Source organism: Chiloscyllium plagiosum, unplaced genomic scaffold (genome assembly GCF_037043375.1).
Source record: "Chiloscyllium plagiosum isolate Xiang-an unplaced genomic scaffold, Cpla_swu_hap1 HiC_scaffold_17, whole genome shotgun sequence".
NCBI lineage: Eukaryota > Metazoa > Chordata > Chondrichthyes > Orectolobiformes > Hemiscylliidae > Chiloscyllium > Chiloscyllium plagiosum.
The window spans coordinates 1,958,642-1,975,328 of record NW_028270155.1 but is presented as its reverse complement, the minus strand read 5'-3'; the positions used below and the strand labels follow the sequence as shown (position 1 = coordinate 1,975,328).

Sequence of the window (16,687 nt, the reverse complement as noted above, 5' to 3'; positions counted from 1 at the left end):
GTGAAACTGGGCAGAAGGGAGATCAAGCTCTGCATGACCATTCGCTAATACAACTCCAACATTTTTGGATTAAAAGTAACTGAGGGGGTAAGAGAGTAAAAGGAATCATATCTTACTTAAAAGGAGATCATTAGGGTTAGGCTGGTGCTTAAAACCAAATCCCAGTTGTTAAAGATCTTTGGTCTTTAGTTACTCATAGACGTGAACATTAATTGCCCATTTGATATCATCGAGTGATTTGCTAAGCCAGCATTGGGAAGTGAAACATGTTACAGGTAAGATATTAGCATGGATAGAAGATTGTTTAACTAATAGAAAGCAAAAGTGGGGATAAATGGGTATTCTTCTGGCTGATGAACAGTGGCTAACTGTGTGCCTCAGGACTTAGTGATGGGACTGCAATTCTTGACAATTTCCATAGATGGTTCAGAATTGGGGTCCGAGTGAGGTGTGTCAAAGTTTGCAGATGACACTAGAATGAGAGAGATATAGGTAAGTTAATTGACTGGGCAAGGGTCTGACAGGTAGAATACAATGTTGATAAATGTGAGTTCATTCATTTTGGTCGGAATAATAGCAAAATGGACTAATTTTTAAATGGTGACAAATTGCAGCTTGCTGCTGTTCAGAGTCCCGGGTGTCCTTGTGCACAAATCACAAAGTTGGTTTGCAATGCAGATGGTAATTAAGGAGGTAAACGGAATATTGTACTTCATTGCTAGAGGGACGGAGTTTAAAATTAGGGAGGTTATGCTACAGCTGTATACCTGGAGTACTGTGTACAGTTTGGTCTCCTTGAGAAAGGATGGACTGACACTGGAGGGATTGCAGAGGATGTTCACTCCGTTGATTTTCAAATTGAGGGGGTTGGCTTTTGAGGAGAGATTGTAGGATTATACTCATTGGAATTTAGAAGGATGAGCGGGCATCTTACAGGAACATCAAATTATGAAGGGAACACATAAGGTAGAAGCAGGGAGCGTGGGAAACTAGAATGGGGGCATAGTCTCAAAAGGAGCAGATCCACGACTGAATTGAGGAAGAACTACTTCAGTCAAAAACTTGAGAATCTGTGGGATTCCCTGCTAAGAACTTGAGGCTAGCTTGTTGACTGTTTTTAAGGCAATGGAAATAGATTTTTAAAAAGTAAAGAAATTAAGGGTTATGGTGAATGGGCGAGTTAGTGGAGCTGAGTCCATGAAAACACCAACCATGATCTTTGTGATTCACGAAGCAAGCTGGACAGGCCAGATTGTCCACTCCCGCTTGTACTTATTTTCTAATGTAACCACATTGCTATGGATCCGGAGTAACACATGGGCCAGTTTGCCTTCCTGACAGGAATTAGATCGGATTTTATGGCAATCTCAAAGCCACCATTACTGAAACTAGATATTGATTTCCCATTTATTTAAAACATTGCAAGCCCCCAATTACTGTGTTGGGTTTTGAACTTGCATCCCTATGCCATATCTCTCCTCATAAGCCAACCCTTTCAAAAATCAACGTAATGAACATCCTCTGCAATCCCTCCAGTGCCAGTCCATCCTTTCTCAAGGAGACCAAAACTGTACACAGTACTCCAGGTATGACCTCATTTGCACTGTATACAGCTGTAGCATAACGTCCCTAATTTTAAACTCCGCCCCTCTAGCAATGAAGTACAATATTGTTTACAAGTCTCAGAACATAGCCACTAAGTGACTCCTCATTTGGAGCTTTCTTATAATCTAACATTCTGTGGGCCATGCGCACCACTGACTATGATCAATGTTCTCTCAACTGCTCTGGAGGCAGTTGTGAGCCATATTCTTGAATCATTGTAGTTAATGGTATTGGAACACCTACAGTGCTGTTCATGAGGGAGTTCAAATATCTTGAACCAGTGTTAGCAAAAAAGAAATGATATAGTTTCACGTTACGAGGGTATGGGGCTTAGAGGATAACTGACAGCATGTGCATGCTGTCCTCATCCTTCTCAATGTAGGTTTCGCAAGTTAGGAAAGTGCTGTTGAAGAAGCCTTGCTGAGTTGCTGTGGTGCATCTTGAATGTTATATACTGTTTACCAGTGATGAAGGGAATTTAAGATCGTGAATGAAAGTGCCATCAATTCCAATGTGTCGTTCCAATGGTATTGAACATCCTGAGTTTCGCTGAAGCTGCATGTAACCAGATAATTGGAAATTACACATCTGTGCTCAATATAAAGAAGTTAGACTTGAACCAGGAAAGTTGATGAGTAAGTTTGCAAATCATATAGAATTGGTGGGTGGTAAATAGTGAGGATAGCCTTAGATTATGAAGATATGAATGGGCTGGTCAATGGTAAATGGAATTCCATGGCCTAGAGGCCTAAGTGAAGGGGGGATGGTCCCCATGCCCGGAACAGAGCAGGGACAGTTGGACTGGCGACTGGCGCAGGTGGTCAGTGGTTTGAGGGCTTGGTCAGACGATGTGTGGAAGAACCCTGCACTGATCTACTGCAAGCTCTTGCAGTAGAAAGACTGTAATATTTATCTTTTTAAACTTTATTTTTTATTTTTCTGACTTATACTATTAATCACTATAAGGTAAAGTAACATCTTGTTTTCTTTGTTCCTCTATTTAATATCTAAGATTTGTACCTAGGTAACTTGTACCCAAGACAGCGTCATGTGGGGCTGACATTATAAACTTTTCAGTATACTCCAGTACTTGATAACACGTGACAATAAACCTAATTCTAAAGATAAGTGTGAGGTAATGCACTTAAGCAGCACAAACAACACAAGGAAACACATGATGAACAATAGGTCTATCAGAAATACACAAGAATCAGGGCAATTTTGGTGTGTATGTCCACTGTTCCCTTAAGGTAGCAGGACAGATAGATAAAGTGATTAAGAACGCATATGGGGTGCTTACCTTTATTAGCCAACGTATAGAGTTTAAGAACAGAAAATTAACGCTGGAACTGTTAGAAAAGTTGGTTCAGCCATAGCTACAGTACTGTGTTCAGTTCTGGATACCACATTATAGAAGGGATGTCATAGTACTGGAGGGATTATAGAGGAGATTTATCAGGATGTTGCTGGGCTTGAAGCAGAGGTGTTTGAGGGGGTGGGACATGATTAAGATGTATAAAATAATGAGGGGTAGACTTTTTAAGAAGGGCAAAGGGGAAAAACCAGGGGACAAGAGATCAGTTACAAATACAGATCAACTGAATCCTTCGAAATTTTCAATTATCAGAGAGAGAAGGCATGGATTCATTCCAGGTATGTCATGCCTGACAAACCCCTCAGAATTGTTTTGAAGAGGTGACTGAGATAGTGGACAGGGGAATGTATATGGATGTTTATTATATGGACTTGAAGAGCACTTTTGATAAAATCCCACATAAGGGACTGTTAACTAAGAAAGCAGCCCATGGGAGTGAGGGCAAATTACTAAAATGGCTTGGAAATTGCTTCAGTGGCAAGCAACAGAACCTAGGGATATTGGGTAGGTACTCAAATTGTCAGAATGTGACATTGGTGTCCACAACGAATTATTCAGATTACTTACGATTGACTTAGAAAATAGCATAGAAAGTCATATACGAAAGAGACCTGGGGATTCAGGTGCACAGACCTTTAAAGTACTACAAAGAGGTGCAAAGATTAATCAAGGCAGCTAATGGAATATTGACTTTATAGCTAGAGGACTGGAATATAATGAAATAGGAGTTATGCTGCAGTTATACAAAACCCTTGTTAGACCTCACTTGGAATACTATGAATAGATCTGGGCATCACACCTTCGGAAGGATATACTGGCCTTGGAAAGCCTACATAATGTAGGTTTACAACAATGATACTGGGGCTTCAGGGATTAAATTATGGGGAAGATTACACAAATTAGGCCTGCTTTCTCTACAATTCATAAAATTAAGGGGTGATCTGATCGAAGTCTTCATGATAACAACAGGAAAAGACAGGGTAGATAAAGCTAAACTATTTCCACTGGTTGGACATTCCAGAACTACAGGGCACAGTTTAAAAATCAGGGTCAGACTGTTTAGGACAGATGTCAGAAAACACTTCTGCCCAGAAAGGATGATCAAGGTTTGGACCTCTCTTCCACAAAAGGTAATTGATGCTGGATCAGATGGCAACTTTAAATCAAAGTTAGATAAATGTTTACAGCAAAGGAATTAAAGGATACAGGCTGAAGGCAGGTATGGAGCTCGGCCACAAATTAGCCATCTCACTTAAGGGTGGAGCAGGGTCAAGTCATGCTCCTAGACAAAGAAGGACAATTCCCCCTTGGTAGAGAGATCAATGACTGGGGTGCATAAATTTACAATAAGGAGCAGGTGGTTTAGAGAGGATGTGAGGAAAGATATTTTTCACTTGAAGTAGTGGGAATCCGGAACATACTGCTGGTAAGGGTGATAGAGACAGAAACCCTGATAACATATAAGAAGTATTTAGACGTACTCTTGCAATACCAAAGATGGACAAGACTTTGGGCTAAGTGCTGAAAAATGGATTTAGAATAGTTAGACGATTGCTTTTGAACAGAGCAGACTTGATGGACTGAAGATCTTTTGTGCCATAAATCTCTATTACTATATACACCTGGCGTGTACCTTGTAGATACTAGAAAACCTTTGCGGCAGCCAGGAGGTAGACATTATGCATCCGTAATTCATAGCCTTTGCTTTGATCTTGTAGCCATAGAATTTTCTTAAAAAACATATATACATTTCAAGAAGTCAGCTGTGATAGAATGCTCTCCCACCTTCTCTAGATGCATGCGACTCGTAGAACATTCAAGAAGTCCAACAACGGCAAGACAAAGCAGCCCACCTGATTGGCATGTCACCCACCATATTCAACATTCACCTCTTTCCAACACTACTGTAATGCCAAGAGGATACATTGCACCAACATAACCATGCTCCTATAACAACACCTTCCTAACCAGCGAACCCGATGACCTAGAAGGGGGTAGATGATTCACAGTAACGCCACACACTCCAAACATCATCATCCTGACTTGAAATTATATTGTAATTCCTTCATTGCCTGAGGTCAAAATCCTGGAACACTAACAGCACTATGGGAGTCCCCATACCATATGCTGCAGTGGTTTACAAAGGCTCTCCACCTTCTCCAAACTGACACTTCAGAACTACATACACCTCTTGTCAAGGTGTTCCAGTGCAATTACAACACCAGTACTTACCCAGCACTGCCCCCTCAAAATCCCTGCATTTTCCATGGCTAATCCACTTAGCCTGCACATCCCTGAACACTACGGGGCAATTTAGCATGGCCAATCTATCCAACCTGCATACCTTTGGACTGCGGGAGGAAACTGCAATACCCAGACAAAATGTATGCAGATTCAGGGAGAACATGTACATTCCATAGTCACCCAAGGCTGAAATTGAACCCAAGTACGAAATTGAACCCAAGTCCCTAGTGCTCTGCGGCAGCAGTACTATCCACAGTGCCACCATTTCACCCTATTCACAAAAAGGGAACAAATTCAACCTAGTCAATTACCAATGTAACAGCCTACTCTGAATCATTATCAATGACTGAATGGGATTTCAATGGTGCTATCAAGCAGCATTTACAAAAGGGATAACATGCACACTGATACTCAGTTTGTGTTGCACAATCCTGACCTCATCACATCCTTGGTCTAGACCTAGACAAGAGAGCTGATCTCCAGACAGGAAGTGAGAGTGACTGCCCTTAACAACAAGTAGCATTCGGTAGCATATAGTATCAAGAAACCTGAGAAAATTGCCCACTCTTTGAAGTCATACTCAGCACAAACTGAAGATGGTTGTGATTTTTGGAGGTCAGTCCTCTCAACTTCAGGAAATCTCTGGAAATCCTTAAGATGATGTTCTAGGCCCAATCATCTTCAGCTGGTTCATCAATGACCTTCCTCTCAGAAGGTCAGCAGTGGGGGTGTTTGCTGCTGATTGCATAATATTTAGTCTCACTTGTGATTCCTCAGAACTAAAGCAGCCCATGTCTAAATGCAGGCTTGAACTAACAAGTAATATTCATGCCACACAAATACCAGACAACCACTATCTCCATGAAGAGATAATCTAATCATCACTCCAATGTCCAATTCTATTACCATCAGTGAAACACCAACACCAACCCCCCCAATCACCATCCTGGGGGGGGGGGGTACCATTGACCAGAAACTGAATTGGAGAAGCCATACAAGTACTGTGGCTGCAACAAATGCCATAGGAATTCTGCAGAGACTAACTCATCGTCCTGTCTCCCTTATTGCAGTTCTCCATGCACAAGGCATATACTAGAAGTGTCATGGAGTACTCTCTCCAACAACTAGTTTGACACCAACCAGAATAAATTCAGCTTGCAGGGCTCATGTGGTGCAGTGGTAGTGTCCCGAATGAGGCATGGGCCTTGTGCCAAGTCCCTTCTGTGCCAGAGGTGTCAAAAATATCTCTGAACAGGTTAATGAGGAAACATCCAAAGCAGCCCACTTCATTGGTAACCCTTCTAACATATTCAAAATTTAACTCAAGGGCAGATGCTTGAGAACACATTCATCTGCAAGTTCCTCTCCAAACTAAACTTTATCCTTCATTCTCACTGGCTCAAAAACCTAGAACATCCTCCCTAACTGCACTGTCAATACACTTCAAAGAACTTTAGTGGTTCAAGAAAGCAGCTCACCACCATTTTCTCCAGGGCAATAGGAATGGGCAATAAATGATGGCCTAACTAGCCACATTCATATTCCATGAACCAATAAACAAATCAATGATAGTTTTACAGAGTATCTCTCAATCAATTTGTTACTTGAAGAGAAATTTTGCTAGCAGCTGTGGTGGAATTTGAATCACAGTCTCTACAGCATCACAGTCCCCAGGATTCCAAGAGACTTTTATTGGACTCAAAATGTTAATTCTTGCTTCTCTTTCCATAGATGCTGCCAAACCTGTTGAGTTTCTCCAGCATTTGCTTTTTTTTTTATTTCAGACTTTCAGGATTCCAAGTGTTTTTCTTTTGTCTCCAGAGCATTAGTCTGAGTTACTGATACTAATTAGCATTAGTCTGGATTAGTAACCCAGAGACAATAACACTACATTGTATCCCTTTGGGTACTCTTATTAAGTTTCTAATCAATAATGCTCCCTAGAATGCCAATGGTAGGGGTATCACTGGTGGTAATGACAATGAATGTCAAGGCAAGGTGGTTACAAATCCATCTTGGTCAGGGCAGACAGTGACTTGCATTTAAGTGTCAAGTAACATTTGTGGCACATATCATCCAAGGTACAAATGTCATTGAGGTTTTGCTATTTATGGCCAGTGATTACTTCAATGTGAGGAAATGCAGATGCAAATGAAGTTATCTAGAGGATGGGTTCTACCTATTTTCGAACCAACCTGTTTTGAGATGCTATTACTTCTCTGGAGCAGATGAGATTGGCTCAGAGGTAGGGACACTATCAAAGGTAGGTCCAGAGTTCTCGAAACTATTTTCTAGTAGTCCAGAATTTAGCACTAACTGGGAGTCAAGCTTCGAAAACAAGCATCAGCAGTATAGGTGATTTTGCATCACTAAATGTTTAAGCTAATTAATGCTCTCCAAGTGACTGTTGCTAACTGCACAAACCCACCTCAGAACTCACTCAACATTATAAAAAAAGTTAAACTCTCCCCTCAAAGTACCGCCTTGGAAGATAATCAGATCACACTCCCACTCTGCATCCCACCTTCCCAAGATGATAGTGTGAGCAAAACGTTTCCCTGATGCTTGGAAATTTTATATAGTTCATATTGAAGACGATCCCAAGGCAGACATCGATATTCATCAACAAACGGTCAACTCAGAATTACCTTAACTTTGCTCCAACATCGCTGCATCACTCTGCCTCATGTATTCCTGATGAAGGGCTTTTGCCTGAAACGTCGATTTTACTGCTCCTCGGATGCTGCCTGAACTGCTGTGCTTTTCCAGCACCACTCTAATCTAGAATCTGGTTGCCAGCATCTGCAGTCATTGTTTTTACCTACTCTGCCTCATGTTCACAGGGAACCAATTCTTCCAGCCTTCTCTTCCCTTTGTTTCATTGAAACAAAAACAGGTATTAAAATTAGCAATGGTATTCATGCAAAGCTCCAGCTCAGGCAGGGTGCACGGGCTTACCAGTAAATTTATAAATGAAAGAATTAACAACCGTAAAGAACACACTGAACAGTCCTTACCCGTAACTGATTGCCTCTCTGTACTCCAAGTCGCTGGTGCATTTGAAGGAAAGTACAAGAAGGGTTTATTTGGCTTGCCATTTTAAACTAATTCACGTTTCCAACAGAAGCTGAAGCCCAAAAACAGTTAACAGCCTTTAAAAGCTATTACCTTGAATGACTGTAACCAAATTCCATCCTCTATTTTTTCCAACTGAAACATAGAACAAGTTGGCACTTGTTTGTGACCAATAACTGAAAGCAGCATCTAAACCTACCTAACTCAACAAATGGATAAGTGCACATCATAGAAACACCTCAATAAGCAAAACCTTCTTCCAAGAGCTCTCCAGAATAATATATTAGTTGTGCCATTAACATTTATGCCAAAATACTCAAAACAGAAGGATCACATTCAAAGTTCCAACTTTAGAAATACTGATGTCCATAATGCAAAAGGGAGCAATATTCAAACAAGTTTCTTTTGCATGAAAATATCATAAAGGTACTCTTGAGGTCTCATCCTGAAAAATTTGATTCTGTTGGAGGACTTTGGATACAAATGTATCTTGCTTACTAGCTTTCCCATTACAAATTTACTGGGAAAACAGGTGATGGGAAGATTGTATGCTGCCTCAACACTCAATACAGAGTTGGAGGTCCCCTGACATATGAGAGGAGTGATGGTGGATGGAGTCAGCAGTGAGTACATTGAAGCGTGTTGAGCCAGAAGAATCAGAGGCAAATGCCAGTTCTGATCTGATTCAGAAAGAAACACAATTTCTTATCAGAAAAAGAAACCTTGATTCAGTCATCAACTTTCACCCTCAGGGAGCATCAAGGATATTTGGTTCAACCACCTCCATGGCTGCTGGGATTGCATAACTCAACACACATCAAGGAGAGATCTGCAGTCCTGTAGTTGGGCACAGCTTGGAAATACTCCAGACAGTGCACATAAACATGTAGCCAACTGATAAAATGAGGGCAGGAACAAAATTCAGCAACTATTTTAATGCATGAGAAGGTAGAATTACATTTTTTTTTGAATGAGAAAACTGAAGCTTCTGAACTCATTCAAATGACATGATAAATGGTGTTGGAACTAGCTAAAGCTGAGTGTCAATTGATCTGCACAATATTAAGTTAGTATAACATCTCCTTAACTTGATGCAATATACAGAATACTGACTGGTGCAAACTGGGATTTCTCCCAAGGAGGGAAATATTTTGCTGTCAAGACACTAGAAAAATTTGGCAAACAGGAAGTAGATTAGGATTTGGTGCTGCTTCTGGCCAGCATCAAAATGCTGAACAGTTTATGCTGAGTTACCATTTACTGACTTGTTGCTCAACTATGAATGTTTCTACAAATCACACAAATGCCCGTAATACTTTCCATTTGGTTAAGAAGAATTACGAAAGAGGTTTACCAAAGTGAAGTCATATCAATGACTGATGCTCCAATTGATGAAGTTACAGCCCCAGCCTATGCACTTTGGCAATCAGGTCTATCAAACACAACTATCTCATCCACTTATGTTTACACTGCTCACTCAATGAATTACAATGTTTGAATTTTACACACTTAAAAGGACTGATCTTTGTGCAATTACTGTATTTATGGATGAATCCCAAATCACAAAGTCAAGATACATTAGTATCAGCAATTTTGAGATATCTGGGTCACAGTTGCAATAGAGATGCAAATTTTACGTGTTCTCAGAGAAAGAGTCTGAGAACATTTTGTACACCTGTAAGAGAACATAGCATCCACCTCAAATTTAGTCTCCTTCAGTCAATATTTTCAGAAAACAAAGATCCTAAATGAGCTATTAGTTCTGAGCCTAGCCAAGTGAGACAGCATGAGCAGATTATCAGAAGATTAGATAGGGTGGACAGGGAGAGCCTTTTTCCAAGTATGATGACAGCGAGCACGAGGGGGCATAGCTTTAAATTGAGGGGTGATAGATGTAGGAAAGATGTCAGAGGTAGTTTCTTTACTCAGAGAGTAGTAAGGGTATAGAATGCTTTGCCTGCAACGGTAGTAGATTCGCCAACTTTAAGTACATTTAAGTCGTCATTGGACAGGCATATGGACGTACATGGAATAGTGTAGGTTAGATGGGCTTCAGATTGATATGACAGGTCGGCGCAACATCAAGGGTCGAAGGGCCTGTACTGCGCTGTAATGTTCTATGTTCGATTATGCTCGTTGTCCTGCTCATTAGCCAGATTGCACTACACATTTATTTTGATCAGCTACTGTCAGCATGGTGGCTCAGTGGTTAGGACTGCTGCCACACAGCGTCAGGGACCCAGGTTCGATTCCAACCACGGGCGACTATCTGTGTGGAGTTTGCACATTCTCCCTGTGTCGGTGTGGGTTTCCTCCAGTTTCCTCCCACTGTCCGAAGATGTGCAGGTTAGGTGGTCATGCTAAATTGCCCACAGTGTTCATGGATGTGTGGTCTAGGTGCATTAGTCAGGGGTAAATATAGGGTAGGTTACCTTTCGGACGGTTGGCATGGACTTTCGGGGCTGAAGGGCCACACTAGGGATTCTATGATTCTATGTCAGTACGGAAACTAGCATCTGTGCCTTTTAATGCTCACCCGGGTTCTCTGATGTCTCTTGCAACACGATAATTCCAGTCCCGATAAAAATCATTTTCCTTGTCAAAATCATCATCGCCAATGGTGACATTGAACCGTTTCTCCTCAAAGTCTGGTTCTTGTTCCTTCCTGATGGTGGCTTTTTTCAGCATCTAAAAGTAAAAGCATGAAAGACTGAGAACAAATCCAAACATCAATTCAGCAAATAATCAATTATCTTTGCTGCACTTCTCTCCTTACTTGCTATTCAAAACCAGGTATCACCTGGACTCACTGTGACTATCAATAAAGAAGTAACCAGTAGCCTCATACATTACATTTGATGTTTTGAAAGTGATATGTTGAACTCCAGCTGAAATGGTTTGAGTCAACTGATTCCAAAAAGATGGAACAAGGAAAAGTCACTCGACCAAGCCAAACACATATGAAAATCTTCACTTTAAACTGTGGCTTAGTGAATAACATGCTCACCTCGGTCAAAAGGTTATAGTTTCAAATCATCATTCAGACAGACATTCCAGTGCACTACAGGGGATTCAGCGATGTGCACTGGGCAAGGCAACACTATTCTGGTAATAGGGTGGCAGACAAGTGCATGTTGGGCTGGGGGAAGGATTGACTACCTTTTGGTGAGAATAGTCAATTAGTGCTTGAAATTTGAAGCAAGTTACTGTTCACCTCTTTTGCATGTCGTAAGCCTCTTTCCCATGCACTCTCTGCTGGAGGTTCCAAGGGAATGGGTGGCATCAATTCATCAATCACTGGAGCACCCTGGTTCGGAAAGAGAGAATCCTTTGCGTAAACAATATTGTCACAGCTTAAACTTTATACAGAATTATATAATTGGAATCTTAATCCTCAGCAGCCACAGGCAGATACAGCAGGCCTCACAATAAAGTCTCCAAATAAAGGATATTGGCTGCCATCTACTGGTAGCGCTGGGTCTGCAGGTGGTAGCAATGTTGTGAACCTGAATTATTCCATACACAATAATTAAAAATAACACATTCTTCATCAAGTAGCCACACACGTTCACCTCAGAGAATGATGGCAGAGTGGCCATGTCAGTGTACTAGCAACCGAAAGACCAGGAAATGTTCAGGGAACTCATGTTCAAATCCAGGGCTTGGATTCATTACTCATGTTGACACTCTGATGTACCCAGGGAGTGTCTTTCCAGGTGATAAAGTGAACCTGGGCACTCTCACGTGGACACATAAGGCCCAAAATAGACTGAAAGAAGAGAAGTCTCTTGACTCTTCCCAGCCCCCCTCATTCCAACATTACTGGATATGCTTTTAGCTGTAAGATACAGGTGAAGCAACACACTATTCTGCCCTCTAGTCAATAAGATCATTAAGGAGAGAAAGGGCAATAGGAATATATTCAAGAGGGAAACCAGGAGGGCAAAAGGGGGTGCATGAGATAGCCTTGGAAAATAAAGTTAGGGAGTATCTAAATAGATTCTACTAATATGTTAAGGACAAAAGAGTAACTAGGGCGAGAATTGGGTCCCTTAAAGATCAACAAGGTCCTCTATGTGGAACTGCAGGAGATGGATAAAATACTAAAGGAATATTTTTGCATTAGTTTTTACTGTGGAGAAGGAAATAGAAGCTAGAGAACTTGGAGAAATAAACAGTGATAGCTTGTTAAGTGGCGAAATTACAGAGGTAGCGGTGCTGAACATGTTAAAACACATAAATCCCTGGGACCTTTGTGGGAAGCTCCGGAAGTGATTGATGGGCCCCTTCCTGAGATATTTGTATCATCAACAGCCATAGATGAGGTGCAGAAAGACTGGAAGTTGGCTAAGGTCGTGTCATTATTTAAGAAAGGTGGTAAGGAAAAGCCAGAGAAATATAGACCAGTCAGCATGACATCAATTGAGGGTAAGTTGTGAGAGGAGACTCCAAGTGATAGGATTTACATGTAATGGGAAAGGCAAGCGCTGAATAGGGATAGTCAACATGACTTTGTGTAGGAAATCATGTCTTATTAACCAGAGTTATTTTTAAAAAGAGTGATAAAGAAGATTGAGGATAGCAAAGCAGTGGATGAAGTCTTGGACTTCAGTAAGGTGTTCGACAAGCTTCCGCATGGTAGACTGGTTAGCAAGTTTAGATCACATGGGACCCAAAGAGGGCTAGCTATTTGAAAACAAAATTGGCTTGAAGGTAGGAGACAGAGGGTGGTTGTGAAGGGTCGATTTCTGGTCTGGAGGCCTGTAACCAGTGGTGTACACAAGGGTCGGTGCTGGGCCTACTGTTTTTTGTCATGTATACAAATGATTTGGTTGCGAAAGTAGGACGTATAGTTAGAAAGTTTACAGATTACACCAAAATTGGTGGTTTAGTGGACAACAAAGAGGGTTATCTCAGAGTACAACAGGAACTTGATTACATGGGCCAAAGAGTAGCAGTTGGAGTTTAGCTTAGATGAACGTGAGGTGTTGTATTTTGGAAAAGCAAATCAGAGCAGGATGTATACACTTAATAAAAGATTCTGGGTATTGTTGCCACACAAAGAGACCTTGGGGTGTAGTTTCATAGTTGCTTGAAAGCAGAGTCTCAGGTAGACAAGAAATCATCTGGTACACTTGCCTTTATTGGTGAGTGCATTGAGAATGGGCATTGGACAGTCAAGTTGCAGCAGTACAGGACTTTGGTTACTCCAATTTTCAAATACTGCGTTCAATTCTGGTCTCCTTGCGACATGAAAAATGTTGTGAAATTTGAAAGGGTTCAGAAAATATTGACAAGGATGTTGCCGGGGTTGGAGGGTTCAAGCTATAGGGAGAGGCTGAATAGGCTGGGTCTATTTTCCCTGGAGCATCAGAGGTTGAGGGGTGACCTTATAAAGGTTGATAAAATCATAAGATGCACGGTTAGGGTGAATAGCCAAGGTCTTTTTCCCAGACGAGGGTAGTCGAAACCTAGAGGTCATAGGTTTAAGGTGGGAGGCAAAAGATGTAAAAGGGACCTAAGGGGCAACATTTTCACACAGAGAGTACAGTGTGTATGGAATGAGCTGCCAGAGGTGGTGGTGAAGGTGAGTAGGATTACAACATTTAAAAGGTGTCTGGATGGTACATGAATAGGAAGGGTTTAGAGGGATATGAGCTAATGCTGGCAAATGGGACACGATTTATTTCGGATATCTGGTCATTACTGACAAGTTGGACTGACGATTATTTTCAAACTTCAATCTCCTAGCAACAAAGCTCAAAACTCCATTTTGCCTTTTCAATTACTTCCTGGACCTACATCTAACTTTCCTGAGCTGTAAAACCCTAGAATTCCACCTGGCTCAAATCTCAACTCCTCTTTCGTTTCAACTCCTCCTTGTCCTCAACTCTATATGTTATAATAATCAATCTACCTCCTCTTTAAATACTTTAAATGATCTAACCTACATAATCCTCTAGGATAGGGTATTCCAGACATTCACTACCCTCTGGGGGAAGAAATTCTTTTGAACCTCAGTGGTAAATGAGTGTCCCTTTATGCTGGAGCTATGTTCCCTAATCCAAGACTCCATTAGTGGAGACATCTGTTCAACATCTACCTTGTAAAACTGTTATGAAGGTGTAGGTGTATACTGTATCTTTAAGAGAGGGTGGAAGCTGGCACGGACCGAGAGAGGCACAGAGTGTGCTGAAAAATTTTAAAATGTAACATTTGGTTGTGATACAAATAGCTGAAGCTGCATTGCTACATTAAACAACAAATTCGAATTTGGCTAATCCAGTTTAAATTATGCCCCAAGACACCAAAATCTAATCGCGTTTCAGTTCTACAGTTTTGGATTATATCAAACCAATGAGGTGGTCTGATGTTTTGCAGTATATAAAATCTGGCATTTTGAACAGTTATCCAGAATGGCAAAGAGCATCAACGAAAATACAGCTTGCACAGTCTCTCTCTGAAAGGTATCTTTTCATAAGGAATTTGTGAAGCAGAAGACCGAAAAAAAGACCCAAGAAAGTACATATGATGATATCAAGAGAAAAGCGACAACTGGCTGGTTTTGAAATGTGATTTTTTTTGTTAAACTTAATCGAGGGTTTTAGGAGATCAGTATAGTGTTGTAGGGTGGGAGGTTGATAAATTGATAAAATGAAGTGACACAGTCTCTGCAGAAGACAAATCCAGTGTTTTCCTTGGGAAAATGGGTGACCTAGACATAATGTTTTTGCAAGCTATATCAGAGATTACAGTGTAGATGGTTGGTGTTTAACGTTCTCGTGTTTCTTGGAGTTTTTTCTTTACATAGAGGGATTTTTGTAGTTCTTTGTCACTCATACTTTAACAAATTACTAGGCGAGGTGAGCTTTTCCGTGGGTCTGGTTCAAATTGGCAGAAGGGTTTACCCAGTGTCGCTACAAAACCCTTTCAATAATCTTGTGTATTTCACTCACAACACACCTCATTCTTTTAAACGCTAATGAATAAAGGTCTAACTTACTTAGCTGCTCTTGATAGCATTTTTAAAAATTCACTCCTAGAATGAGGTTATTGCCCATCCCTAATTGCACAGCATGTTGCTACATTAAACTCCATTTGTCAACTTCTTATCCACTCACTCAATCTAAAATCCTTATGTCCTCATCACAACATGCTCCCCACCTACTTTTGTAAAGTCAGCAAAATTGGATACATTGCACTCTGCCCCCACTCTATGATGTTAAGATAAATCCTAAATAATTGAGGATCTCTGACTGATTCGTGTGGTACACCACTTGTTACATATTTCCAACCTGAAAAGATCCATTATCCCAACTGCCTTGTGGATTTTAACTAGTCCTCAACTCATGCTAACATATTACTCCCAATACCATGAGCTCTTACTTTGTGCAATAGCCTTTTATATGGCACCTTATCAAACGCTTTCAGGAAATCTAAAGACACAGCATCCACTGGTTCCCCTTTATCAACTCTGCTGATTATATCCTCAAAGAATTCTAGCAAATTTGTCAAAAAGATTTCCCTTTCATAAAATTGTGTCGACTTGATTTGATTGCGCTAAGCTGTTCTAAGTGCTGCTATTTCTTCCTTAATAATGGACACTACCTCTTTCCCCATATAGATGTTAGATTAACTTGCCTATACAGAACAACCTTGATTATCTGAACATCAATTATCCAAATTTTGGATTATCCAAACAAGATCTCAAGGTGCAATAAAAACGCTGTCCATTATCCGAACAATCAGTTATCTGAACTTTCAGTTATCCAAACAAAATAATTCCCGTCCGTCTCGTTCAAATAATCGAGGTTGCTCTGTAATTTCTTGTTTTCTGTCTCCCTTCTTTCTTGGAAAGGCTGTCACATTAAATATTTTCCAGTCTGCTAGATCCCTTCCAGAATCAAGTAAATTCTGGGACATTTCAGCCAATGTATTCACTATCTCTCCAGCCACTTCCTTTAAAGCCCTTGGATCCCTTCATGTTCCAGAATAACTCCAATCTCAAAATCTCATAACCTTAATCTCCTTTCCTAATATCTCCTCAAAGCCCATCACAATGTCCAAAATCACTCCAAATATTCCTGCTTTCAAAAAACATAATTTTTATCTGATGACTTATTATAAAAGCCAGGGGATGACTTTTCTAATTAAACGCTATGTGAAAATAAATTATGATTTATTAAAGTTGTACATATGAGTACAATCATGTCAAAATGTTACACTAATCTTTGTACTCTGTAATTCAATGCAACTGAATTACAGGTGCAATTGCAAAGTGCTCAGAAATTAATAAGATTTATGGTGTTTGACTGCAGCTATTTTGGCTCAACAGGGTCGCCTGCAGGTAGCTACCATTAACTGCAGTGCTTTGTTTGGCTTGATGGC

The 16,687-nt window shown here is 40.7% G+C and overlaps 1 protein-coding gene across 9 annotated transcripts in view; it reads right to left on the bottom strand.

The window, feature by feature from the left end:
- The window catches only part of zc3h18 (zinc finger CCCH-type containing 18), a 248,786-nt gene that overhangs the window by 172,181 nt on the left and 59,918 nt on the right, over window positions 1-16,687 (bottom strand). For 7 of the 9 annotated variants that reach the window (XR_015759908.1, XM_087995663.1, XM_087995668.1 and 4 more), the window contains 3 exons: window positions 11,514-11,606; window positions 10,836-10,987; window positions 8,242-8,274 (listed from right to left, as the gene is read on the bottom strand). Coding sequence is in view for 8 of the 9 variants with exons in the window: in XM_087995663.1 (XP_087851789.1) it covers window positions 8,242-8,274; window positions 10,836-10,987; window positions 11,514-11,606 (278 nt within the window). In the remaining variant the exon portion in view is untranslated. The remainder of the gene's footprint in view (window positions 1-8,241; window positions 8,275-10,835; window positions 10,988-11,513; window positions 11,607-16,687) is intronic. The other 2 variants (XM_087995669.1, XM_087995670.1) reach the window with 1 other exon arrangement.